General features: G+C 42.8%; 2 protein-coding genes across 8 annotated transcripts in view; both read right to left on the bottom strand.

Moving 5' to 3' along the window:
- Nucleotides 1–784, bottom strand: part of AGBL3 (AGBL carboxypeptidase 3) — a 52878-nt gene extending 52094 nt beyond the window's left edge. For both annotated transcript variants that reach the window (XM_071221703.1, XM_071221704.1), the window contains exon 1: nt 408–784. The gene's annotated coding sequence lies outside the window, so the exon portion shown is untranslated. The remainder of the gene's footprint in view (nt 1–407) is intronic.
- Nucleotides 785–6404: 5620 nt separating this feature from the next.
- The window catches only part of CALD1 (caldesmon 1), a 192354-nt gene continuing 171101 nt past the window's right edge, over nt 6405–27657 (bottom strand). For 5 of the 6 annotated variants that reach the window (XM_024554989.4, XM_024554992.3, XM_045191097.3 and 2 more), the window contains 7 exons: nt 25354–25494; nt 19904–19947; nt 19717–19795; nt 17757–17894; nt 17190–17285; nt 11336–11416; nt 6405–8737 (listed from right to left, as the gene is read on the bottom strand). In XM_024554989.4, coding sequence (XP_024410757.2) covers nt 8729–8737; nt 11336–11416; nt 17190–17285; nt 17757–17894; nt 19717–19795; nt 19904–19947; nt 25354–25494 — 588 coding nt within the window. In that variant the 3' untranslated portion in view covers nt 6405–8728. The remainder of the gene's footprint in view (nt 8738–11335; nt 11417–17189; nt 17286–17756; nt 17895–19716; nt 19796–19903; nt 19948–25353; nt 25495–27657) is intronic. The other variant, XM_024554988.4, reaches the window with a different exon arrangement.

Raw genomic sequence — 27657 nt, 5'->3', positions numbered from 1 at the left:
GATTGGCATAAATCTTGATTCTATTTCCTTATGTGGGCATATGAGGTACGCCAATGTAGGACAGGACACGGATCTTATTGTCTGGGTGGCTCTTACTAAATGCTATTCTTGCTACATGTTACATGAATGTAGGTACAGTATTTGCAGACACAGCTGCAACCTGATGAGCCTAACTGGAACCCAACCAGATACGCTGGGCGAATCGCAAAGAAGACATCGACGTGTAATTGACCAAATAGTGCATATAAGGAGGGCTAAGCCTTCCCGTGCGGAGACAGAGCTAGGGATGTGAGTTCCCTTTACTGGCTGTAACTAATAAAACTACCTAGCGACAACCACACCTCTTTTTAGAGTAGAACACCCCAAGCAGCCAACCCGTCGATTAGGGTAACACCAACTGCGCTGACCTGAGCTTCAGATGGGCCACACACTGATTTTCTAATGGGCACCCCGCGTGTGTCTTCCACGGCTGAAGCAGAAGAGGCGAAAGCAGGCGCCTCCACGCCCAGCCACGCCCGGCAGGTGTGCGGGTAGGCGCGATGACTTTCTTGGTGGGAAGGACGACTAAGCCACAATTCGTGTTGTCAAAGTGCTCCTCCCACGCTCACGCCTGGTCACTGTAGTGTGGGTAGGAGCTCATTTTCCCCGGCAGGTCTGTCCACGCGCGCTCGTTTCCCGCACGGGGAGCCCCGCCTGTGATTTCCTATCCTTCAGAATCGCACACGTCACTGTCCGGCCTCCCCCGGCCCCTGGTTCCTCCCGCCGGGCCACAGGAACCCTTCCCTTCCCCCATAATCAAGGTTCAGTTTGGCAGCCCCAGAGCCACGCCCTTCACCAGGAGGCAAGGCCACTCGTTACCAGGGCAACGGGACCACCCTCGCGAGACTTCAGACAGACCTTGGGAATCATCTTGCTTTGCGACTAGGTCGGGAGCTTTCGCGGGATTTCGGCCAAAGGAAGGGTGACCCCTAAGGATGGCGGGGCCTAGAGGCAGGGAGAAGGCCGAGCTGGGTGGAAGTGGACCCCCGGGGTAGGGTGAGGCTAGCAGGACATTAGGAGCGGCAAGGCGGGACACCGATCTGTTTGTGGGTTCTGCGCGACGGGTTGTTTGCCCCGGCCCTTCTCCGACGGAGGAGGCTGTAGAGCACCCTGGTTAAGGCTGGGGCTTTGCTGGTCTTTATTTCTGCCCCACACAGGCGTGCGTTCTGGCGCACTTGTGCGCCTAGTGGTCTTTATTTGATTCAGAAATGAACATTTTTCTTTTAAAATACTTGATAGAGGAGTCCTAGGTTTGCTGGGGCGACCTCACAAGGTTCTTACCAGCTCAGAGATCCTTTAAATATAATCGTTACGTAACATTGAACGCTATCTGGCATTATGCAAATCGCTTCACAAGTATTGCCTCATCTAATTAATTATGATCTTCCCATAATAGACTTAGATATTATTCCTGTACACCCCATCTGATGTTCTCCTGATCGTTAGCTCTGGTGGGTAATTGACTATATTTGGAACCGTTTTCAAAGGAGTATTGCTTGGAGGAAAATGTCTTTAGCTGGCTCCTACCTGGGCATTATGTGTCCTGAGGTTTGTAATGCTGTAGACATGGAGATAATGAATTATTTGAAGTTTGAAAGTTGAATAAAGGGCAAAGCACTTGGCTTACGCATGGACGTGGATCAATATCTTTAGATTTTGAAAGTTTATGAAAAAATAACAGGTTTGTTTTTTTATTTTGAGGTTAGCAATTTAGAAGTTTGGACCTTCCAGAAAAAGAAACAGAGCAAGCGTATGTTAGATAAAGCTCCCTTGAAAAATACCCTTTGTAATTATGCCCCTTGTTTTATGCCCTACATGCGTTTCTGACGGTGACACTCGCAGAGAATTTTTATACATGGAATATATTTTCCTGTTGGATTTTAGAGCCATGGTTGTGAGCCATAGGATGTCAGGTGTACAGTGTGAAGCTCCAAGAAACGACCTAGCTCGGTGACACAAGAAATTAGTAGCAGAGCAGGGATTTAAGTCCCATGACTTTTAGTCCAGATATTTAAATGGTCATATTTCAGGTAATCCTATAGAAAAAACATTTTAGTGCCTAAAAATACTTAGAAATTTTTAAAAATGTTGAAAATCATAATTCTTTCATTAATTCAACAAGTATTTATCAAATGCCTGCTGCTTGTCAGGGAACGGTCCCAGTGTAGGTGATTGCAGGGTTATATACTGTTGAGAGCAGACAGACAGAACGATGGAAAACGCTCAGGCGATGATAACGGCTATGGAGAGAAATAAAGCAGGAAAAACAGAGCCTGAGGAATGACCTGGGTAGATGGGCCTCGGCCGGCGTGTCCAACCCACAGCTCGTGGACCGCACGTGGTCCAGGACGGCTGTGAATGCAGCCCAACACAAAATCGTAAATTTACTTAAAACATGATGAGATTCTTTTTGTGATTACGTGTCGCAATGTATTTAATATGTGGCTCTTCTTCTTCCAGTGTGGCTCAGAGATGCCAAAAGGTTGGACACCCCTGGTTAGGGTCGCTCTTTTGATGGGGTGTGCAGGGAAGCTTCTCCGACCCTGAGGTATCTGAGCAGAGACCTGAAGCAAGTAAAAGGAAGAGCCGTGTGGCTGTCCAGGGGGAGACCTAGCCAGGCAGGGGAAGCAGCAAATACTGTACAAAGGCTCCAAGAGAAGACAGGGTCATGAATTGTACCAGGCAGTACTGCTGTTCGGCCAGAGCTTGGCTCCAGTGAGTATCATTTTAAGGAAAGAGATTTCATTAAGACTATTTTTCCTTCCGCAAATAAATGAAACATGGTTTTCTTAAGCAGCTTCTTCTATTTCTTCCTCCTCCTCCTCCTTTTTAAAATTTACTCTCCTATTACAGATAGTAATATGTAGTAGAGATGAACTTCTTTGCACTTAGGTTACAGGGGAGGTAAGGCAAGGACTTGCCGTCAGTCTGAATGTTTGTTCCCCTTCCCCGTGATCTGATTGGAGAAGGTTACTGGACCTACTCCTTATACAGCCAGCTTCTACCTTTGGGAAGGCAGATTTACCCCCACAGCAACTTTTCCTCTAATTTTTGGTGAATATTTACGCCAAGCCTGCAGTATATAAAAGGAATATAGTAAGAGTAAGAAGAGAAGAGAAGAAAAACCAAAACAAGACTCCAAAAGGCACAATTATAAGTGTGGGACTCAGGAGGAAAGTTCACGTTGGCAACATGGCCAAACGTAAGTTGTGTTAGGACTATAATTTATGTTGTGTAATTATGTCATTTTGAATTTATCGACCAGAGACTTAAATGGGAACAGGAAGTGACTAGGGCAGAGTTATTTATGACATCACAGAAGTTAGTTGGTTATGTGGCTATAGAGGTCCTGTCCTCATTTGGCTCAGGAAGCCATATTAAGCCATGTTAGGTTCTGGAAGCCCTGGGGTCCTCCATATAGCACCCACGTCGGCCTTTCTCAGACTCTCCAGGTCTAGAATGCCCCACTATAGCACTGAACCTCACAAAATGTTCCCAAGCTCAAATCATGAAATGTGTCCCAGCCAGTCAGCGAACCAAGACTCAGCTCAAAGGTCATCCTCACAATGAAGTCTTTCTTAATCCCTCTATAATTTGTAGAATTAGTTTGTAGACGTCTAAATTTGGGGACCCATCAGGAAGCACCAAAACTCTTGGAAATGAGGTAGTAAAAATGCCCCCTGCTTGCTCTACAAAAAAAATGGATAGGATAAATTACCTCAAACGAGAAAGACTAGATCCCAGGGTTAGTGTAAAGTTTCATGACACAAACACATGAAATGGCCTTTTTTTCCCTCCCAATAACTGCTCGAGTGGTGATGGTGAAATCCCTCTTCCCAGAGGATATGTCGTCTGGATTCCGTATCTTTTCTGCCACATTTAGCTGCTAAAACAGCTTCATTTTGGTTTTTAAGATTTCATTCTGGGATTTGGTATTAAGTACATTTTAAACTTCCATAAACTCAGTTCAGTTCCCTTCCTTCTTGGTATGAGTTACAGCTCTTTTGCATAATTTTTATATTAGTACCTTCAGTAAAAATTATTGGTTGAAGGTCTTTAAAAAAAAAGTCTAGGTAGAAATGATCAGTTTGGACTTCTAAAACCCATTTTAATGAAACTTTTTGGGGGAAAATGTCGAGAACAAAAGCTGACTGAAAGCATGCCTTGGCAAAACTCTGCTGTTAAATCGGTATTAGAGTCCAGTGGGAGGCCAGCATTCTTTACGGAGCTGAGAGGCACGGCTGAGTGGACACAGGGATTATAAACGCGGGCATAAGAATGTCGTAAAACAAATTAATCTCTCAGATCTCTAAGAACCCTACAAAAATTGACAGCGGTACACCTAGCAGTTTACAAACTGGGTTGCTCAGGAAATCATCTTACCAGTTACCAAGCTCCACTGTGTGCAGAGCACTGGGAATACCTCGGGGGTACAAAAAATACAAGGCAGACATTTTTGTCCTCTGTTCACCCCAGATTGAAGTGTTCTTTCCTCCCTCTAGACACTGAATTATGTGTTACATAGTTCTTTGACAATTATGTACTAAAACCTTGTGATATTTCATCTCTTAAATTCTTGAATTGTTACTCAATATTTTGTAACCTTCTATGACTATTATTTATAATTTACCTTCCCACTAGAATAATACAATCGCTCCCCAGGGCGAAGGCGAGTGGCAGTCTTTGTGAAGACCAGATTCCTTCAAGTTCGTCCTTCCATTCAGGAAGCGGCTCTTTGGAAACCCATTGTCGGGAGGTCGTCTAACAAATCCTCATCCTTGACGGCTGAAGATTCCTTCGTTCTCTAGTCCCACTGGGTTGCTCAAAGTCTAGCCCAGCCTCTCAGCTGCCTGTTGTAATCAGCATGGACTTGGAAGCCTAAGAAGTGCCAGCCAGAGGCAAGAGGGAGAAAGCAACAGGTGGCACGTAATGAGGATGCTATTGAAATGCAAACACATCAGTGATTTCATCAAATAGAAAAGGACTAAATACTCCAGTTAAAGCTGAAAGATAATCAGATTGGATGAAACCCCAACCTCAAACCACGTGGTTTTCAATGACAGGCATTTACAGCTAAAGGATATACAAGGGTCGAAAGGGGTGGAAAGTTATGCTGTGCAAATGCTAACTACAAGGATAGCAAAACTTCAGGCAAAAATCTTTGCTACAATATTCACTTCATAATGATAAAACATTTAATTCACTAGGAATCTATGACGATTCTAGATTTGTTACCTAAAACATGACCTTAAAATATGGAAAACAAAATTAACAAAGTTATGAGAAGAAACAGGCAAATCCATACTCATAGTGGGAGATTTTTACTTTTTTTCAGAAATAAAACAAAGGAACAAAAAAATCAGGAAGGATATAGAACGTTTGGACAACATGAATAATAAGCTTGGCACAAATAGACACAGGACTCAAATTAAGAGCTCATTAGCTCATCGTGTGCGGAAGAACACCTATTGAAGACCAGGAGATCTTTATTCTTACCCGTTTTTCCATTTGGAGCAAACATGCAAGCCAAGGATAGGGACGCCCCTCCACCACACCTGTTTTTCTGCATCCCACCAGAAACTGCAGTATTTACACCCTGAATATGCACATGGTAAAGTTAATTCTCATCCCTCTCTAACCCTATCATTGTTACCACAGACTGTATTTTTATTGCTTAATTTTGTGAACGCACTTTGATGACAACTATCTTATTGCCTCGACTTACTGCCATCGCCCCTCTTGTTAGGACACAGAGGTAAAAAGTACGAATTCTTCTTGAAGTCACAGTGACTTAGGGCAGGATTTAGGGACTGCTCAGGAGCTCTGGGCTCACCATTTAAAACCTTTATGAGAAGCAGCTCAGAGTTCAGACCAGGCTACATAAATATGCAAAATTACTGTGAAGAAACCCCTTTGGACTTCAGTGGAATTGCCACTGCCTCGCCAGTAGAAAGTATTCTGCAAACAAACGGTGTTTGCTAAGTGGGTATTTCTCCCGTAGAAGAAACCACCTTTGGGGAAGCGGGCCCGCCACCTCAGGAGCAAGGAGGGTGGTGCGTGACAACGGGGAGCGAGAAGAGGATGGAGGGACATTGCATAATTTTTTTTGAAGAATTTCTAAAACGCTCCTTTTCAACCTTTTCCATACATGTTTGGTCAGTTGTCCTTACCAAAAGAATTTTCAATATTTGGTAGAAAATTGCCTGTAATAAAAAGTTTTAAAAAACATGAAATGGCTTTTCTTCTTTAAAGAAAGAAACCAAGACTCAATCTGAAATACACATTTTGCTACACTGTCATCTTTATTACAACAACTATAACTCTGATAACCGATATAGTACAAAAAAACAAGCGAGGCAATGACATCTGGAGGAATTCCATTTATTGTGGATGCATTTTCACAATATATATTTATTGCAGCGATCAATTATCAGTGAAAAATATCAAGTGTTGATAAAATCTTCAGGAATGGCAGATTCACAGAACATGCTAGTCACTTTGCAGTTTTCCCTCTTATAGATAACAAAGAGAATTGGAATCAAACACGTAAACATGGGATTGATTTTTTCAAAAGATTAAATCCAAACAGGACAAAATTCTACCCTAAAACTTATTCCACCCAAACACTGGAATAAAAGTCAGGATTGATATATTCTCTTCTCATCTCAACTTTAGACTTTCGAGAAAAAATATATATAGTGATCAGGAGAAGCCCTTGTTCAAAAGTACAGCGAAGCAATGCTACATCACCATGGGCCTTCGCTCAAACTTTGACCCATTTCACCCCAGGGATGGGGGTCGATGCTAAACCAGACACTCCAGGTGGATTCTAGTTTGTCTTGTCATAGATTCACATCCACCCTGTCATGGCTGGGTGACCTGTGCAGTCTTGGTGGCTTTCCTTCCTTTGGCCCAGGTGTGCAAAAAGCTAGAGAACTCAGCCACTCTTTACTGATTTTTGAGGAAAATAGACTTTGCAAGGCAGTGGTCCCAGCTCATGCCAGCCCTGCCCTGGCTATCTCTTCCAGAGCAATACTGTAGATGAGAAAATAGGTTTTTGGGAGGCTCCCTCACTGCGGTAGGAATTGAGGCTAGGACACTTTTGGTTAAGTCAAATGAGGTATAAGTTTATAGAACTACACTATATATCACTATGCTAGAACACATTGCCGAGACACTGGAGAGCTCTCTTACCATCAGTTGTGAAGAACGGAGGAAGACTTACTTACATGCTAAAATAAGAGCTGATGTCGGGACTGCATGTGTAAAAAGATGAGTGGATAGAGATTCTTGGGGAAAATGGTAAAACTAGTGCAAGTTATATATATTTTTGGAAAGTTCAGCACAGTATCAACTTATGGCAAGTACCAATGACTAAGAATAAAAGTAGAAACATTTCTGTTAAAAAAGCGTTCAGTATATTAAAGATAGAAGGACTGTCGTGACTTCTAAATATGGATTTGCTTACTTTTCCTCTCTGCTTCCAGACATTAGACAAAGTCTTTTGGGCCCATACATGGAATTTCAGGCTGTACAGTCTCGTCACTGAAATTCTCACCTTTCCATCTGAGGTGAGGAAGAGACCCCAGGTATGTGGGCCATCCTGTGGGGGGGCTTGATTGTTAACAGAATAAAGTTCTCAGCAAGCTTTCGGTTTGACCCAGATGGCAGATTTAGTAAAAGTCACACTGGGCTTCAAGATTGCTTTTTAATTATAAGCTACATACTATGTTTTATAGAAAATATCCATTCATTTTGACATCTCAAATCTCTCCTTTTTCTACAGGTTGTCTACTGGGCCTTGAACACACGCCGATACCTATTCCGCCATGTCTCTACTGGCAAATATGAATAGTAATATAATGTGATTTTTAATTTTTGAAAAGCTGTGATATTGGCTAGTTACAAGGACAGGCTGCTAAATATAATAGTCTAGCACACAAAGAAGCTCTCTACCATTCGTGTGTTTGTGTATGTATGCCCATACGTACATGAACAGGTCATCTAAAGTGTGGTGTACTATCACCACCAAAGAAATCCACAAAGCAACCAGCCTAAAGCTATCGGTACCACTGTCTTCTGACATCGTCATCCAATGCCGATATTCATCAGCACGAGAAAAGTAATACCTTAACAGTACATGGACTAGAAAAATCATTATTGCAGTATCTCAACTCTGATACGGGTTACTTTCAGAATGTGTTACAATTGCCTACTGTGATAATTTCTTCCATGCTTCATTCTAAAGTGCAGAAACGACATGACTTCTGTATTTAAAATGAAAAAACAACAACAACACAGCACACTATGGTTTGTTTTTTCTGGATGCTGCACACATTCCTCGGGCAGTTGTCAACCTGCGCCCCCTTCTGTCTGACCTCCGATGCGGCTGGTGTCACTGTTCCGAGTCCCGATGATCAGTAGAAAAGTCTCTATTTCACAGCATGGGTTTCTTTAGAAACAGGCTCCTGTGCAAAGGCAGTACTTCTACCACGAACTTCTCTAGACTGTGATTATTAAATATAGTGATAATATACATGGCTTTACTGGGATAATGGAAAATAAAACAAAAGGAAATTAACCCAAATTTAGTAAGTCAACATAAATATAACACAGAGCACGTTAACCCTCTTCAACTGGGCGGGTCCAGCCTCTGGAGGGGCTACTCTGGCTTCTTTCTTGAACTGTCTCACACCTGCTAAGAGAAGACAGCTTTAAACCGGCAGGTCTCAGCATTCTAGCCAGGTGTTTTGTGTCGAGAAAAAAAAGACTTGTAATATGCAGGAATAAATATTTATGAAGGGGAGGGTTTTTGTGGGCATTCTCTGCAAATACGCTCCTCTTTGTCTTCTGTTGTTTTTTTCACTTTTTCCTTTTTTCCTTCCTTCTTTCCCTCCCTCCCTTCTTCTCTTTCTTCTTTATATTCTCTTTTGTCTATTTTGATCTTTAACCTTGCTCAGGGCATTCAGAATCATTTTTTTTTAACTCCCATATAATGGCTGGGAATCTACAGTGTCCATTCAAAACAGGCACATGTGACAGAATGGCTCGGCCTCCGCTAAGTCAAGGCACGCTGGTGAAGTGGAATATGCGTACCTTTACTTTTCTTCTGTTCTTCGTCTCTCCCCTCCGTTCTTGTACCCCTACCCTTGAAACTGGTCTGACTCATAGTCTTATTCGTATGCCACTTCTTTTCCCCAGCTAGCTGCTAAAAATCCTTGCTGAGGTATTCACACATACTTAGGGGGATTGGTTGCAGGACCCCCACGGACACCAAAATCCACGGACACTCAAGTCCCTTATAGGGACACACAGTATTTGCATATAATCCGTGTACTTTCAGTCATCTCTAGATGACTTATGTAAATGCTATATAAGTAGTTGTTACACTGTATTGTTTAGGGAATAATGGTTTTTTTAAGGAAAAAAGCCTGTCCATGTTCAGTACAGACGCAACCATGGCAGGCCTAACTACACAGTACACGCCAGCAACAGTGTAACTTTTTTCCAATATTTCCAACCCATGATTCCTTGAATCCGCAGATGCAGAAACTGAGGATCCAGAGGCCCAAATGTTGCATTGTGAATCTGCATTTTCGAATGTGGTGTGCGTTTTCATTTCAAACGAGTGACTGCCTGACACGTGGTGATTTTGACATTTTGGAGCAAAGGAGCTACCTGCTCTGCCACCCCATAAACTCAGCTCTGGGCCTGGTGCTTATACTATTATTACCATAGAGTTTTGTGAGACAGACCAAGGAGGAAGGGGCACCCCGTCACCTTCCCATCTTGTACGACCCTGTTGCACAGCCCCGCTGTTGTGTTGTGTGTGGGTGCTGCTCCCTGAGTCCTGCCAGTCCAGATCATATCTTTACTCTTTCCCAGAACCCTGGCTCAGGGGAATGGGGTCTGGAGGGGCCCCACCATGCCTGTGATGATGGGCTATAGACAGCTGCCTTCCCCTAGTCCAAAAGGAGACTACAAACATTTGGACTGTCATTTCTGAAAGGTCAGAGCCCTGTGCTGGAGGGGTCATAATGGGTTAGGCCAACAAAAGTTCATTCTTTATTTAAAAAAAAAAACATAAAAATCAAACTAAAGAACAACTGCCCTATTCCCTTCCCCCAGGATAAAATTATACAAGGAACTTTGAAACTATATATTTTCTACAGACTGCAACTCTCAAGAGAGAGTAGAATGTGTAATGGTTATGAAGGAAGGCTCAGATAGACTGTGAGTGTCCATTCAGGCTTTGCTATTTATTTGCTGTGCGACTTTGGGAAAGTTACTTAATCTCTCTGGGCCTTATTATCCTCAGCTCTAACTGGGGATGATAATAATACTTCACATGGTGGTCGGAGGGTCAAATGAGATAATGTAGTTAAGAAGGTAGAATAGTGCCTTGCATGTAGTGGATGCTCACCAAATGTTAGTGGTTTGCAGTGGTGAAAATTACTACTAGGTACTATAGCAATGACTTTGAAAGCTGAACTTACTGAAAAGTCACTTTAAGTACAGAGGCTGGGCTAGTAGACTTTCTTGAAATGTAAGCACAATGGAGAACTAATAGAGCAGATGGAGTAACATTCTTAGTGCATCAGACTTAAGGGCACGCAGCAGGTAGGAAAGGGGAAGGAATTCACTCACTTCAGTGAATTGTAGTGATCCCCCAGTTGCCTTTGGGGTGTTCTTCAGTCCTGAGTTTGCTTAAAACTTGCTTCTATCTCTAGAGTTCTAAGTGGGCCCATAAGCAGACTCTTCTAATCTTACTTATCGTTGGTCTCTGATTTCTCTCTCTTCGATTTCCCTCTCTTTAAGGAGAAAGCTGGGTGGGTTACTGGAAATGAGGAAGAGCTGTAATTAAGAGTGGAATTAGCCCCTTGGCCAACACAATCCCACAGGATGGTTCCAGAAAGCGGCTCTGGAACCACACAGAGAATTGGGCATTTTTCCCAAGGTGACTTTCAAATGGCTGTGGCTCTGAGCCTTGTAAGGAGATGTAGGCCACGGTTGTAACGTAAGGCCTTCTGATGTCAACACCCCTACCCCTCTGGTGTTTCCAGAATGTCTTACTGGGAACTGGTCCATGGGTCTGGACTGTTTCTGTTGCAGGGCTGACAAAGCTGCAGTGCTGGAGGCTCCGAGCTCTGCATTTCGCCACACTACAAACAGGTCTCTAGACACCGACGGTTCTCCGGCTCCGGGGCTGGGGGTGGGGGTGGGGCAGGGATACTGATCGTTCTCATTTGGCCCAGGACCTCAGACCTAGGAAATTCAAATCCTTCCAGTAGATTACCTTAGTGGGGGATGTGACCTTATCCACAGATTGCTTTTCCCAGAGGTTCCGCTTGCCAGATACGTCTCCTGGCCTCAAATCCTAGTGAAGAAAAAGCAGAAAAAATTGATACACGGCCATTTATATTTTCTGGCCAGGTCTAACTAAATCACATCTGTTGTTTGTTTGTTTGAATCAACATGTTGTTCAATACACTTTATCTTAGTGATCAGAAATGGAGGGAATTGAAGGGACCGTTAGCCATTGTTTGCTTTTATATAGACCTTGACCTGAGTTGTGATATGAGAATGGGCTAGAAGCGTCCAGTGTTTAGGTCCTGTTCTTTGCCAAGGGCTGACTGCTCACTGAACAGTGAAATGCAATACAAGCATATTAAAAATAACGTAGCCTATTTTTCGTTTTCTGTGCTCTTAGATGTGCATGCAGCATGGGTTGCTTTTAAATGCAGTTTACTCTTGAACAATGTGGGGGTTAGGGGTGCCAATGCCCCCTCCCCGCCAGCCACACACAGAAGAAAATCTGCATCAAACTTTTGACGCCCCCCAAACTCATCGACTACTAGCCTGCTGTTGACTGAAATCCTTACTGGTACCACAGACAGTCTATTAACACACATTTTGTATGTTGTTTGTATCATACACTGTGTTCTTACAATAAATAAGCTAGAGAAAAGAAAATGTGATTAAGAAGATCATGAGGAAGACAAAATACATTAACAGTATTTATTGGAAAATCATCCACACATAAGTGACCCCCTGCAGCTCAAACTCACGTTACTCAAAGGTCACCTGTAACTCCTTTGGGGGTGGGCAGGCATTTCGCTCCTTGCAGAAGAACTTTCGGAGCCCTACCTAAGTCCCCGAGCCCTTACCATTCTAGTGCGTACCAGCCCGACTTCCAACTGCCAACACTGCGTTTCTTTCCCTGAGGACTCTCTCTGGGCACAGACACCCACTTTGCCCACCCAGGAGGCAGGCGGGAAGTTCAGAGTTAACCCCCCCAAGAGCAGGCCTCCACCACTCACCCGTGAGATTTGGCACAAGCATATGGCTCAGGTCACTCAGGCCTCAGGTGGGATAACTCTGCAGCCAGTGTTTTATGGTGGCTTCCTGGGTTTCCCCGGTGGGATTAAGTTCTAAGAGCCCATGTGGTGACTTGCTCAATAGCATTACTAGTAAGTCCTGATTGGCTTGCCTTCTCCACCTCCCAAGTAAGCCACTTCCACCGCAATCACTGTGCTAAGAGCTGCTTCCAGACAGTCTGAACCAAGACGCTTCTCTAACTGCACTTTCCTCCGACTAAAATCATTCCGCGCTGCCCGTGGAGCAAGAGGATAATTCAGCAGTGCATCGGTAGGACCTCGCCCCACCAAAATAAACATTTACCGCAAACTGTGCCCGCAAGAGAAACTGACAATGACATATGTGAGCCATGTGCAAATCCTGGGAAGAAAACAGTTATACAGCTTTGATTCTTTATTGGCTACCTCGTAATTAATTGGGTTTGGATAAGGATCCACATTTCTGTTTCCATTTACTTTTCGTTCAGCATGTGCTTATATTAGTACTTGGCAAAGGGTAGTCTGTACAAAATAAATGTGTTTTAACTGAAATAGTAATGTTTATTTTGGCACACCCTTTTCTCATTAAGAAGGCAAAGCTACATCCACTGCTTTATCCGTGGACGCCGGTCTCAACGGACACATTCTGACAGATAAGTATGGAGGGCTCAACACCGAAAATGCACCGGGTAAATGGTACCGCGGGAAGCAGTTCAGACCTGCCTTCATCGTACTGAGTTTCTGGAGATCCACCGTGGCACGAATTCCTGATGTTCTGGTAGAGAGTTACACCTATTTAACTTGGAGCCAGTAAGCAACAAATCAGACTGTTTTTGAAGGATTCCACTAGATTTGCCAACGTAGGGAAAAGCTGCCAAATTGTCTGGAAGCCTGTTTTAAAATTTTAGAGACTATAATTAGGCACATGCTGATGGAAGCTCTGGAAAGTGGCTATTATTACTTTATTTATTTCACTCCTAGAAGACAAATATTTTTCTTTCACATGAATGTCCTACAGAAGAAAACGGACTGCAGCTCCCTTAAATCCTACCTATGAATCTTTCGCGATCACTTACAGAGTTTAAAGAGTCTGTTTAAACAAATAGTAACATCTAAGTGGTAAGTCGGCTTTTTAAATCAAAGGGGAATATAAACGAGATTACCTGACCGGACTACATGCTAGAGAAAGACCCACTCCGGAAGAAGAGGAAGAAATGAAGGCAGGAGAAACAGGTTTCCAGTCAACCAGAGATCAAAGAATGAAGAAGAGAATGCAGCTGAGAAAGACTTTTTTAAAAAACAAAACAAAACAGAAAAGACAAATTAGCATTTTAATTTAGCTGTATATAACATGTAGTTCAGATACGAAGAACAGACAAACCAACGAATTAATATAGGTATACTCTGAATTGAAGTCCAATTACAGACTTGCAATCTGGTCAATTCCACCCACAAATAGCAAGAGACGTCCCAGCAAGGATCGGATGTAGATCAATGTTTACTGTTAAGTAAGTTAACTTTCAGGGACATCAAAATAATATCGATTTGCCAAACTGTTTTGAGCACTTTTACTTCCCAGCATATATGGAAATGATACAACTTGGTAGAGGATGGTGTTTCTCTCCAGTGAATTTTGGAACGGAACACTAATCCCGAAGGAAAGACTAATTTCCCCTTCAGGTTTCACTGGGTGAAGCTCATTTTGGTGAAAGAATTTCCCTCCGATTTTTCCGTCCTGGCCACGTGCCACACACCTGCAAATGCAAACCCAGGCTTTCCTCTCCACCTATGTACACTTGGGAATGGAAACGAGGGACAGAGAATAAATCACCTCTGGCCCAAAATCAGAAGGCAACTTTGAGTGCTGCTATTTGCTGTTGTCTTTAGGGAGTCCTCTGACATGCTGGGCTCAGGGTCAGTATGACCAGAGTCCCAAAGGTGTCAAACTCGGACACCTCCTATGAAGGGCCAGGCTGGAAACATAAAGGCCTGGAGGGGCTTGGTGTAGGAAAATTAGGAAGAGAGGGAATCAGCAAATTCAAGAGACATGCCTCCACATCTCAAAAATATATTCAAATTATAATGGAAAAAAACCCTTCACCTAAGGATATATTTATTGATTTGAGAGAGGGAAGAAGGTGGCGGGGTATGGGGGAAGATAGAGAAAAACATTGATGTGAGAGAAAAACATTGATCACTTGCCTCCCATATGCCCCCAACCGAGGATCGGACTACAACCTAGGTATGTGCCCTGATGGGGAATTGAACCTGCAACCTTTCGGTGTATGGGACGATGCTCCAACCAACTGAGTCACCCAGCCAGGCTCACATTATAATTTTTAGAAGGAAAATAAAGCACAGTGTTGTGGGCGAAACGACACAAATCTTAGCTGCAGGCCCAGTGTGAGACCCCTGAGAAGAGTTGGGCAAGATCCTTGCTTGACCTGTCTTTCTAAGCTGCCTTCCTGGACTTCACCTTTTGCCAGCCAAGTTCTGTGCATCTGCAGAACCTTTCCCGCCCTTTCCACAGTTTGGGAATTTCATCTTTCTTCTGCTGGATCCAGAGAGTCTGCGAGTTACCCTCGTGCCTTCTTGGACTCCAGGTCACGTCTTTTCCCAAAGACACTGTCATGTTGCTACTCACACTTTGACAAATGCTGGCTCTAATACCCCTGAAACGGACACAAAACTTAAGGATGCTTATTCAGTATACTCAAACGAGCTTTTTATTTACAACAGCAGTTACATACTGCTCTCTTCCCATCTGGCTTTCGTTCAGGAAAGCACCCTAGTCTGCAAAATCCCATGGTCATGGGGAAAGAGATCACTACACCCTGTATGAACATTCTCCGCTCCTTTTCCTTCTACCCTCTAGTAGACGGTTTAGCAATAACTTACTAACTAGCAGGTGAAGCAGGCAACGATTTTGCAATGTCCCTGTAATTCCTTTTTGGCCTGTCATTTTTAGGAGGCTGTCAGTAACTCCAGAATATGGGGCTTTGGGTGGAAACCTTGACGTAGTTATACCTATTCTAATAACTGAATTGGGTTTGTTCAGCCCTCCCGTGAGGATGACATAGAGGATGCTGAGCTGATCGGTTAAAGTCCTGGTAAGAGTATGGGTCAAGTCCTGTACCAAATGTGGCCATAATCTGGTGGCCACAAACATAATAAGCATGAAAAAGTGACCATGCCCTGGCCCCGTAGCTCAGTTAGAGTACCATTCCGATTGGCCAAGGTTGCGGGTTCAATCTCCAGTCAGGGCAGATACAACAATTAACCAATAAATGCATAACAAGGTGGAACAACAAATCGATCTTTCTCTCTCTCTCCCTTTGTCTCTCTAAAATCAATCAGTAAAAATTTTTTTTTAAAGGAAAAAAAGCAACCATATTCTCTAGCAAATCGCCAAATTCATCAAAGAGGAAAACATATCATTCTCTGTCTTTGCTGTTTTGAGGGTCCTTTAGTGGGTCCATGAACTTCTGGAACTTGAGTGATATGCATGTTTCTAGGGGAGAAGTTCCTCAGATTTCACTAGGTTTTCAAAAGGGTCCGTAATTCAAAAAGGTTAATAACCACTGGCCTGGAGCCACAAAATTTACATAAATTGCCATTAAAAAAATAACTTCTACTCTATGTGCCACCTTGGGTGCTGCAGAGCTCATGCTTTGCAGGTACGATCCCTCACCTCCACTGTCTCTCCTTATAGGCCCTCTTTCCTGTGTCTACTGGGAGAGGGGGAAAGAATTTTTTTCAATGTTTAAAGACTTTCCAATTGTAAATTGGGTTTACATTAGTTTTATACCTCGTCTGAGCCCTTGTGCAAAAAATCCTGGGCTGAATTATTAATGGACTATAAGGAGTCACACTGAAGGAAGGTAAAAAATATTTCCATTTTCTTCTTCTTAAATTGGAAAAGTGATAAATTTTGGTGACTTTGGAGGTTAAATATGGAACCAATGGATACAATGAATTGCTCAGTGGGTCAGAGGTCTAGGGGAATGTGGAAAGGCTTTCTTCTACCTCTGGAATGTAGTTATGACAGTTGAGTCTCTGCTGCTTCGGGTGCCAAGAACGATATAAAAGCGAACCTGACAGAGAAAGCTCACCAGTACACAGTAGGGAGCTCAGTAAGGTCTCTGATTACAGTGATAAATGCAAGGCAATTATCATATACATTCAATGCAAAGGTTAAAAGAATATTTTTATAGTAAGGTAGCCGCACTTATTAAGAAAATTTTAGATTTCCAAAAATAACATTTATAACTAGTTTTTATACTTTTCAATTTTTTAAAATGGCTTTTCTTTGGAGGTGGTGACAAAAATTTATGGCAATTACTTCTGTTAAATGACATAAATTAGGCAAATTAGAAAGTATGGGTTCAAAATAGCCAACATACACTTTCTTTGGAGAGTAAGTTTAGGGGTGCTTTTGACAGAGAAGTGGCCAAGATAAGCTGACACTTTCTCTTTCAAATTCCTAGCTGTGATTTATAGAATAGGAGCTAAACACACAGACCAGTTAAGAGTGTAACTTTGAACGGCCTCTGCGTTCTGGATAACTTACTATGTGTAAATTTGAACGGTTTCAGTGGTCTGGCCAACTCCTACCCTCTGGGCAATTAGCATGCAGCTGCCTGCCGGGGGCTGTCCACTCCTCCTTTGTTATTCAGCAGCCACAGCAGCGCCAGGGAGCACTGTTCTTCCCGGGCAAATAGACCAATAGCCCGTTTTCTTCTGCCCCGGGAAACTAAGAGATCAAAGAAATCTGAAAAACCCAAAGCTACTTACAGAAGGTTTGGGAGCAGGTGCCCTGTTTCCATCAGGGGTCTTAGTTAGCCATTCATTGATGCGGCTGGAAACCCCCACCTTCAAGCCGGCCGTTTCCTGCAAAGAGTCAATTATCCAATATTAAAAAAAGAAAGAAAGAAAGAAAGAAACTTTACCTGGAAAGAAATCTTCAAAGCAACCTCAAAACACTATTAAATGTTATTTCACATAACCATCCCATAACACCAGTCAATGATCGATTGTTATAATTAATGTTTTGGGTAAAATAAACCTTAAATTTGATATTTAAAGAAAGTTATCTGGTTTGCTTGCCCCTGCATCTCACCCTACCCCACCCACAAGGTGGATGGTTAATATGAGGGACTCTGTTTATTCTGGCCTGGGCGTAGTACACAGTCTAATGCCTCTGGACTTGCCTTTGGGACAGTTGCAAAACAAGGTAAGAATTACACCTTCTTCACTGCTTGTATAATGAACTAGTGTGATTACTAAAAAAGTACAAAAAAAGAAAAAAAAAGAAAAAAGAATCCACCCTCCAACATTAAAAGACAGAACCCCTGTGCTCACCTTGTTGGGGGTGCCTGACGTGGTGGGGGACGAGAACACATTCCCTTTCTCCCACATGCTCTTGATGTTGCGAACGCCTTCAGCAGGAACAGGGAGATCGGAGGCTGCTGGCTTGGTAGGTTTTGCAGTTTTTGTTCCCTGAAGTATGTGAATGATCTTTAATAACGGTGCTATGTTTGTTCTTGTAAATACTGTCCTCAACAGTATCATTTAAACGTCACCGTGCAAACACCTTCACCAAAAATGAGTCCTAATTTCTGTTGTACAACTGCATTCTGATGACATATATACTTCCAAAAAAAAAAAAAAAAAACAGAAACCCCAAGGTCTAGGCCATCAGAAGGTCTTTCAAATATGAAATCTGCTTTTTACTGGGATGCGATTTATTGTTACATTTATATTCCACTTCATCTCTTCACCGGATGCTTGGGGATAGAGTGGTACTCAAAACAAGACAGTCTCCTCTGTAAGCTGCAGTGGACTTACATTTTAATAGGACAGGAAGACAGTAACCAATTATACAAATACTTAGTTCACATTGAGAAGATAAATGTAGTGCTAGAAAGCATGCCGAGAGAGCACCCAGTAAGGGAGTACTACTTAATCCAGGGGAGCAAAGAAGGCTCCACTGAGGAAGAGACATTTAAACCCAGACTGACGGGAGGCTTGGGCGTGACTCGGTGAAAGAAGGCACAGACACGGTTCCATGCAGAGGGAAAAGCATTTACGAAGGACTGGAGACAGGGATGTGCTAAAGGAAGGAAAGCTCAAGAGACCACTGCATGGAGAACATACTGGGAGGAGGAAAGAATGGATGTAAAGAAGAGAAGTGTGCATTTGAGGTACTTTTCCAGCAGGAGTGATGGGCACGCCCAGAATCATGACATTTCTTGCCCAGTCCTGCTTTGTGGCCCGTGGCCTGTGTTGTCCAGGAGTCCGGCCACAGACAGTGGCACCATCACTGGACCAGGCAAGGGCTGAAGCCACAGTTTTGGCTTCCTGAACCCTATTGGAGCTGTAATTAACTTAACCACAGAAAATAACACTCTGCAGTTTGTCTTATATTTTGGTGGATAATGAATCTCATGCAAATCACCTCGAGTGTTCACACTTCCTTATTCATTTGGTAAATCATTCAGATTTCTCTCTTATTCCCTCTTATCGTTTATTTGATTGAGAACTATTTTATACTTATCTCCACTCTGCAGTACAGTGGAGAGGAGAAAATCAAATCAAACTGATCCAATTACTTCCCAGCAGGTGTTCTGACAGAGAAGGCAGCTAAAATCCTCGACTGAAGTCTATACCACAGAGAAAAAGCCAGGATCACGCCTTGGTTACGGGACCCTACCTTCTCAGTGCTTTGGTGCCTGGAAAGGTAGGCACTATTTCTAAATGTGGTAGAACCCCTGGGTCGATTTGGTGGGAAAAAAATTGAAATAGACAGAAGTATAAAACTATGGACCTTCAAGTATAAAATAATCAATTTGAAATTCAAGGTGATTAAACTCTAGCTGGCAATCATCTTTCCATTAACTTATACTACTACTTCTATTCAATAATAAAAGCTTTTGTAGACCAAAGAAGATTAACAAAGGATATATGAGACCTGTTTAAACTACATATGGGAACGCATTTTATAAGGAAATAATATTAGAAGGGGTACTTACTAACATATAAATAATATAGCTGAATATCAATAAACCAATTCATTCAAAGAATAACAGCTTCATTAAAGACCACTCAGGCTGAAAGTAGTAAGCAGTAATTTACTTAAAACCCTTCTATAATTTATCTTTATTACTGTTCTTTTCTATAACTAGTTCAGAGTATAATAAAGCACTATTAATATTCTAACACATGTGGTCACTGGACTTGCTTCCTGCCCTAAGTGTTTCTATGATCGTTTATATAATCGGAGTAGATTTCTGTCGGACCATAACCCCGGGACGTCTCTCACCTCGATGGCACTGGTGTACTGCTCCAGTCTGCTGTCGATCTTGGAGACGACCGCCGCTTGATGAGCTGATTTGACACCACTGTTCGATAAATAAACACACATACACACATCCATAAAAATATGAGAGAAAATCTTTCCATACATTTAAGGGCCAGTGATTCTCAAGTGAGTACTCAAACATACTTACCTTTTCTGCACAGATTTATTCAAAAATTCTGCTCGCTCTTCTATCTAAGAATGAACAAATAAAACAGTTAATATTTTCATCTCATAACCAGTGTTTCTCACCCCATACGTCTACTCCTCTGAACCTGGGGCAGAAAAGCACCAAGAGCGTCGAGGAGGATGAGGGTGTTGTGCGCAGCAGCTCTGCTGGAGGGAAAACTACGCGTATAAGGTCTTTGAGAACGAGGTTTGAGAGATGAAGGTAAGACTGGTAGAGGGTAGAGAAAGGGCAGCAGAGAAATAGGAAGTTCTGGAGGCAAATTAAAGACTAGACAGAAGCGGTATAAAAATGCCTTTGAAATAATTTACATCAATGGCAAAATAATTATATTTGAGGACCACGGGCAATAATATTTTTCTTGTTTGCCCTCTGGCATACTTTTAAAATTTGTCTACTTATTTCTTTATTGAGGTATAATTGATATATAACATTATGTTGGTTGCAGGTGTACAACATAACGATTCAATATTTGAATGTACTGCAAAATGGTCAACACAGTAAGTCTAGTTAATATTCATCACCTGATAAAATTTTTTCATTTTTGTGATGAGAACTTTTAAGATTTACTCTCCCAGCAACAATATTTTTCAAAAATACATGCCGTTACCCTTTGGGACATATTTGTATGAGCATGCATGCACCATGCTCTTTGATGAAGAAAACGTTCTACAATGTTTTGACTATGTATTTGGTATGTAATAAAGTTGAATAAGAAAGATAATCAGGAAGCGTGAACCGTTCACTCACGGCTTAGCTTGGTTTTCTAATTTGACAGCTGCCAAGCCTATTTGCCGAACTTAATTTGCCCGATCTTCTTAGAAGATGGGGTGGGGGTGGAGTGAGCCTGGGGCACAGCTGTCAGTGATGTTGAGGCCTCCCACGCAGCCCCTATCAGCCCAAGTGGGAAATAAGGAAATTAGCCCAGAGAAACTGCAACAGATATACACTAAACGGGCAGTTCATTAGTCTTCAATAAATTCTTTTTTTATTTTAAAGCTAGGAACTTCTTTTTGCTAAAACGAAAGCTACTAAATCAAACATTCTATTTTAATGAAGCTGCATCACTCAGATCCAGATGTTCTTTATGTGTCAGTAAATACTTGCTGACTCCTTATGACACTCAACTCCAGGCTGGAAGTCATCCCTGCCACGCGGCACCTACCAGTATTAGCAAGCAGTGAAACCCTTTTTTGCATATAAGCACACGTGCAAAGCACAGGTGCCAAGAAGGTCCACTTTCTGCCCTGTTCAGGGTAGCCAAGGAATCTACTAGATTACAGTTACCATAGGCTGGTGTGGTTGAGGGACCCCACGGTCTTCTGAGATGTTAGTAGACTGACCTGGGACTTGTGGATGATTAATAAATACCCTTAAGCTTTTTGTAAAACATGCTTCACTCCTAACACCAGTTGAGCAATACTTTCATAGATGTTAGTGGGTGCACTGCATCTTTTCCAATGATTTCTTACAAAGATGAAAACAAACTCATGAAAAATAAAACCTCATGCAAGAAAGTGGTATAGGTGTCCCGGAGATTATGGGACGTAAAAGGTCTTAAATCTTATGTTTCTGGTTTTAATATAAACCTAGAAATGCATTTTTGGAGAAAAAAGTTCTCAGTTGAATAAGGTGAAATACAATCGAAACCACACGATGCACTGGAACTTTTAATATCATCCATCCATCCATCCATCCATCCTACTTTTTTTTAACCTTGTCAGCCTGTCAGTCAACCAACCCAACCAATAAATTATGTTAAGTGCCTACTATATGAAGTGGAGCACCCAACAATGTATTAGAGTTTTTTAGAACACATTTGAGTAGGGGAGACTAGTAGAACTTAGAAATAAAATATTTAAATTTCAGGAAATAAGAAAATGCTGTGATTATGGGAGAAGCAACTAACTGGGGGAGTTGGAGAAGGTGCTTTGGACATTTTGATACCTGAGCTGAGATTTGTAGCCTATCATTTCCATAGTTTTATAAATGAGTTTATGAAGCGAGGGCAGGGATGAAAGGGCAGGGGACATTCCTAGCAGAGCAAACATCTGGGGAGCTAAGGGGCAATGCAGACTGGGACCTACGGATGAAGAAACGTTCAGCGTGAGGGGAGGACAGGGGCCCAGCGGAGGGTGGCGGCAGAGGTGACACTTGTTCTCTGTGGCACTTCCAGCACCGTTCTGAGTCAGAGATTGTCTCGTTAACCTTGGCCATCATCACATGCATCCAACTTATGCAGGCTCTCAGGTCCCAACTTCTCCTTTAATACAGTTTGAGTTCATGAGCACATTTTGTCAGGCCACGCCACCTACTTACAGGTGCACGTGTGTTGGGAAATTCCTGAGCTTAGCAACTCTATGTAATGGAACCATTTGTTTTACTAAATTTGTAAATTAAATGTTCTGTGTAAGTTTAAGGAGGAAAACTGGTTTCTCTGGAGACCAACAGGTGGCAGTGTTGTCTGGATAAAGTTTGGAGAGCCCTCCCTGGCTGGTGTGGCTCAGTGGTTGAGTGCCCGCCTGAGAACCAAAGGGTTGTGGGTTCAATCCCCAATCTGGAGCACAAGCTTGGGTTGCAGGCCAGATCCCAGTAGGGGGCGCATGAGAGGCAACGACACATTAATATTTCTCTCCATCTCTTCCTCTCTCCCTTCCCCTCTCTTAAAAGAATAAATAAAATCTTAAAAAAAAACTTGGAGAAAAAGCATATTATTAGCTTTAGTAAATGACACTTTCCTTACTCCAGACTTCTTCCACCACCCATATGTGAAAACAATAAAAATAAAAACAAAATTTTAAACTTAATTTACTTAAAATGTATTCTTTGCACGTATTATGTAAAAAAAAATCACTGCTAAAGTAACTGAACTATGAGCAACCAGGTGCAGGGATTCCCAGACGGGAACAGAAGTCACGAGAAATATCAAAATACACTAGTCGATAACACTTTGAGGTCATATAGGAAATGTTCTGCCTCCCACTGGCTTCTAGAACGTTAACTTGGGACCAGTAGTAGAAGTTGCAAGGCCAAGAGTTTCAGGAGTCGCAGGAATTCAATCATAAACTATAAAATCCAGTTCTCAGACCAGAGCCGCGGCAAGTTCTTCAAGGCACACACTATGGAGAAAGGCAATAGATTGTCTGTTCTGGAAAGCATGTTTCTGTTATATAGAAATTAAAAAAAAGTTAAATATATCTACTTTAATTGATTGCTCACACATGCCTCTCTGTACATGTATCAACCAGAGGAAGTAGGTAAATGGCTCCCTGGGGACCCAGGAGTCCAGCTGATGGAGAGACTAGCGAAGCTGAAACACTGGCAGAGAGGAGATATTTGGAAGAGGAAGATGGGTTGTAGTTTCTCCTCAATGAAAGGGTAGAAATTAGGGTGGAGGGATGGGGAGAAAATGCAGACAACTGTAATTGAATAACAATAAATTTTTTTTTTAAATGGGTAGAAATTAGAAGTCTAGCTCACTACCACTTTCTTCGTGCTGCCAAGACTGTCCGAGAAATGCTTAGTAGCTTTGGCGGGATTTGGAGGAAAGTAGAAAGAGAAAACGTGGTTTCCTTTGAATACTGATGAGCCAGGAACCCGAGGACCTGGACTGGGAACAGGACGGACTCCAGGGGTTGCCCGGAGGCAGCCTGAACCCAGCAGGTGTTTGACTCTCTGCTCTTTCTTCTACAGTAGCATCTTCTACAGTAGCGTCTGTAAATGACACGTATCTGCCCACAAGCCACATTAGCCCTCAAGCTAAGAATATTTGATATTGTTACATGGTTGGAAAAAAAATCAAAAGCAGAATATTTTATGACATAAGAAAGTTCTGTGAAATTCAAATTTTGGCCTCCATAACGGAAGCTCAGCTACTCCCCAGAGCTGCTTTCTCCTGCTCGCTGGGCTCGGAGATCTCACCTCTGGGGTAGCCTGCAGCTGGTTGCCTTCCTAATTCTTGGGTTCCCCTGAGTCAGTCACCTTTATTGGGGCAGCCAGCTTGCTTTGGGCTTGCCTCCCTCATAGTGCATAGCACACATTAGGTGCATTATAGAAGTCAAGTATCAAATAATAAACTCCCCCAGTGGCTTGGTTTGGATCCCCCCCTGAAGCAGACCTTGACTACAAGTAGTTTATTTGGGACTCATCAGAACTATGAGGGGACCCAGAAGATCATAAAGAGTAAGTGAAGTTACTTCGGGATAGAACATGCTGATTTGCATGTGAAATAGGTAATAACTATAAAGTGTAACTGGTTCTTGGTTATTTTCTTTTAGCCTCCCTGGAGGACATGCTTACTCATTTTTGAGAAAGGGAGAGAAACATTGATGTGAGAGAGAAATATCAACTGGTTGCCTCTCGCACACGTCCCCAGCAGGGGACTGAACTTGCAACCCAGGCATATGCCCTGACCAGGAATCGAACCGGTGACCTCTTGGTTTACAGGGACGCTGCTTCAACCAGCTGAGCCACACCTGTCAGAGCAAGGGTTTCTGGTCATTTTAGTGTGCCACATGAGACCTCACACGCATTTATAGATATACACACACACTGTAACCGCCTGGAGCCTGGCTGTGATTCTGTATTGGCTTTGCCCATGGTTGATGCTCTGTAACCAAGGTAGGCTGATGGAAAATGAAGGTGAAATAAAAATGTTAAAAGTTCCTATCTCTGAAGATTCATTCATTCATATATTCATTCAACAAATACTTATTGCGTACATTCACTGTGCCAGGGACCCAATACACCTTAACCTTCATGAGCAAAAAATGTGTTTGAAGAAAATGGCAGACTGAATTTAGATAACAGTACTTTTTTGAGTCTGCACTCCTTTCCCGGTCTCAGCCATTCCATCGTCCCCCTAAGTCAGTGTTTCCTGCTCGCTCTCGTCTGTCAGCACCTCTGTCTGATAGGAGCTATGCTCTGCGAAGGCAGAAGGAGCACCAAACTCATTCTGGCAAAGGACCTTTCCATGCTGCATTTCATCTCCTCTGCTACAACAGCTTTCAAATTTGAACTGTACCATTTCCAGCTGCCCTGCTTTTACTAATGACAAAGAAAAAAAAGTCATTAGCTAGCATGAAAAGTAGCATAACCTTTACATTTGCCCACTTTACCAATGCTTCCCTTTTCGATTGCTCAAAGCATTGAGGCAGCTGGAGAGCACGGGTCAGTGAGATCTGCAGACAATCACTGACTGTCTTTCTAATGTGTCCCAAAGCATCACGCTTTTCCCCACTTCCTCTGCTTTGCGTAAGTTGAAAACAAAGAAAAGCTGTGAAGTGGCTGAATGGAGGAGCAAAAAGATAAATGAAGCAAAGGCTTTTAATAACCAGTAACTAAGGGGCTGAAATCAAGCTTCTAAGATATTCTGGTAGAGACAGTATAAGAAGGATTTCTGGGGGGAAAAATACCTTGAGAGATGAACCCTTAGGCGTGAAACACTTGAACGGCTTCTTGTCATCTGATAGGCCGTCTTCCGGCATCTTTTGGCGTTTCTCCGCAGCTTCTGCCCTTCGTCTCTCAATCTCCTCCTTTAGCCTCCTCTTCTCTTCCTTAAGAGAGAAAGAGCAAGTGACAAGCACACCAATGTCAGGTCCAAGCCAAGGGGAAGGAGTGCTGTAGGGGAAAAGGCACAAATCCCAGAGGAAAAAGGCCCAGGTCCTGGCCTGGGTGCTTCAACACAGACCTCCCATTTCTGAGCATGTGAAGTAGGTATCACATTTTTGTAAATGTGTGTTATCTCTTCCCCCTGCTTTCTGGGGGAGTTGTGAAGACAAGGGAGGATGCATGTGCAAAGTACCATACATCTATGTACTGCATCTGCGGAGCTGCGCCAGAGACGATTTTGTGGCTGCCCCCACCTCGGGTGAGAAGATTATTTTAGATGGTCTGACAAACCCGTGCTGAGGTCGATACTGCACACACAGTGGTGAAACCACAGATTATTCACAATTTGTCTCCTTAACCCCTCTGGGCCTTCCTTCATCGCTGGCCTGAAATACTCCCCCGTTTCCTCTCTCAGGCAAAAACTCCAGAGCTCTGATTCAGTCGCACACCCTGCGTGATCGATTTCCTGAGGTTCATGTTGTCTTTTCTAATTGTCACATTGTGCGATCGTTATCATTGGATGTTCTCAAGCAGAGACTTTATGTCTGTCTGACGTCTGTCAGAGGACGTTGCAGAAGGATCTTGTGTATTGTAGACTAACTGTATCTCTCTGAAATTCATAGGTTGAAATCCTAACCTTCAGCAGGGTGATATAACAAGTGATGAGATCATGAGGGTGGAGCCCTCATGAGTGGGATTAGTGCCTTAGAGGAAAAGCCCCAGAGAGCCCCTCGCTCCTTCTACCATGTAAGGACACAGCGAGAAAACGGCCGTCTATGAACGGAGAAGCGTCCCCCTCCCCAGACACAGAGTCTGCAGGCCTTGATCTTGGGATTTCTCAGCCTCCAGAACTGCGAGAAATAATTTCTGTTGTATTTCAGCCACCCAGTCTATGTTATATTGGTAAGAGGTTAGAGCAAATAATCTCCAATTCGATCCAGTTCTAAGAATTCATTCTGCCTTCCTTGGTACTCTCCTCTTCTAAATAATGATAACAATGGTTATAACTACCACTCCCTGAGAGCCTGTTATATGCCAGGCACCGTTTAATCATCACAACAATTCTGGAAGCAGGTGTTCCACAGACAAGGGAAGGAAGTCTCAGAGTAGTCCAGTAACTTTCCCAAGGGCCCAGCTGGCAAGTGGTGTTAGGATGCAAGCCCCATTGATAGCTGGACTTGAAGAGATTTTGGAGTCGTTTTTCCAAATTTCCGCACCGTTTAGGGAATGTTAGTATCCAAGTCAGAAAGTCATCTGAGGTTTTTTTGCATCTTTTGAATGATAGGCGATGACAGTTCCCTAAGGTTGGCGGGAAAAGCGCCAGGCTGAGTCGGAGAAGCTGGGCCCCAGCTCTCATTCCACCACTTGTAAGTCCAGTGACTTCACACAAGGCCCTCAAACTATTGGATTCCCGTTTCTTTGCCCATAAAATGAGAATAAAAATGTACTAAGGATGAAAGAAAAGAATGCACCTTGTAAAAGGCAGCAGTATTAAGTTGTGGATGGTTAAGCACTTTTTTAGTTTTTAAAATTAGCCTTTTGGTAACTTTATTTGTTGTTTTTAGTTCCGTCCTAAAATACGGAACAAATTCATCTGCTCATAATTACTGGGTTCCTGCGACCTGCCGGCACCGGGTCTGTGTGCTGGGTATACAGGAATGAACAGAGCAGACACTGTCCCTGACTGCAAAAACCTAGACCCTTCCACTAAAAGAGCCCGAAACCTATTTTTTAAAATCTCTATAAGAACTCTTCAAACACCAAAACACAACCGTCATGCGACTCTTGGTTCTTGCAGATTTTTTCATTCTTCTCTGTTCTCTATATTCTTTACTGAGGGACAGTGTAGGGTAATAGATTAAGACAAGTGGGCCTTTGGGAAAATTATTTTTTTAAAAAACACCTCTCCATGCCTCGGTTTCCTCATTTGTAAAATGGGGATGCTGTAACAGTGGAAAATTGTAACAGAGGGGAATTGTAACCCACCCCACCCTTCTTTTGACATTGTTTCTGTAAGTGCTGACTAATATGTAGCTTATAGATGAACAGCATGTTTGTAAAAGAATGTTAGGAACTAACTTTGACAGATACAGACTCTGACCTTTAAG

The sequence above is a fragment of the Desmodus rotundus genome, chromosome 6, assembly GCF_022682495.2.
Source record: "Desmodus rotundus isolate HL8 chromosome 6, HLdesRot8A.1, whole genome shotgun sequence".
Taxonomy (NCBI): domain Eukaryota; kingdom Metazoa; phylum Chordata; class Mammalia; order Chiroptera; family Phyllostomidae; genus Desmodus; species Desmodus rotundus.
Note: the sequence above shows the minus strand (reverse complement) of the source record. Positions and strands in the feature narration are given on the sequence as shown.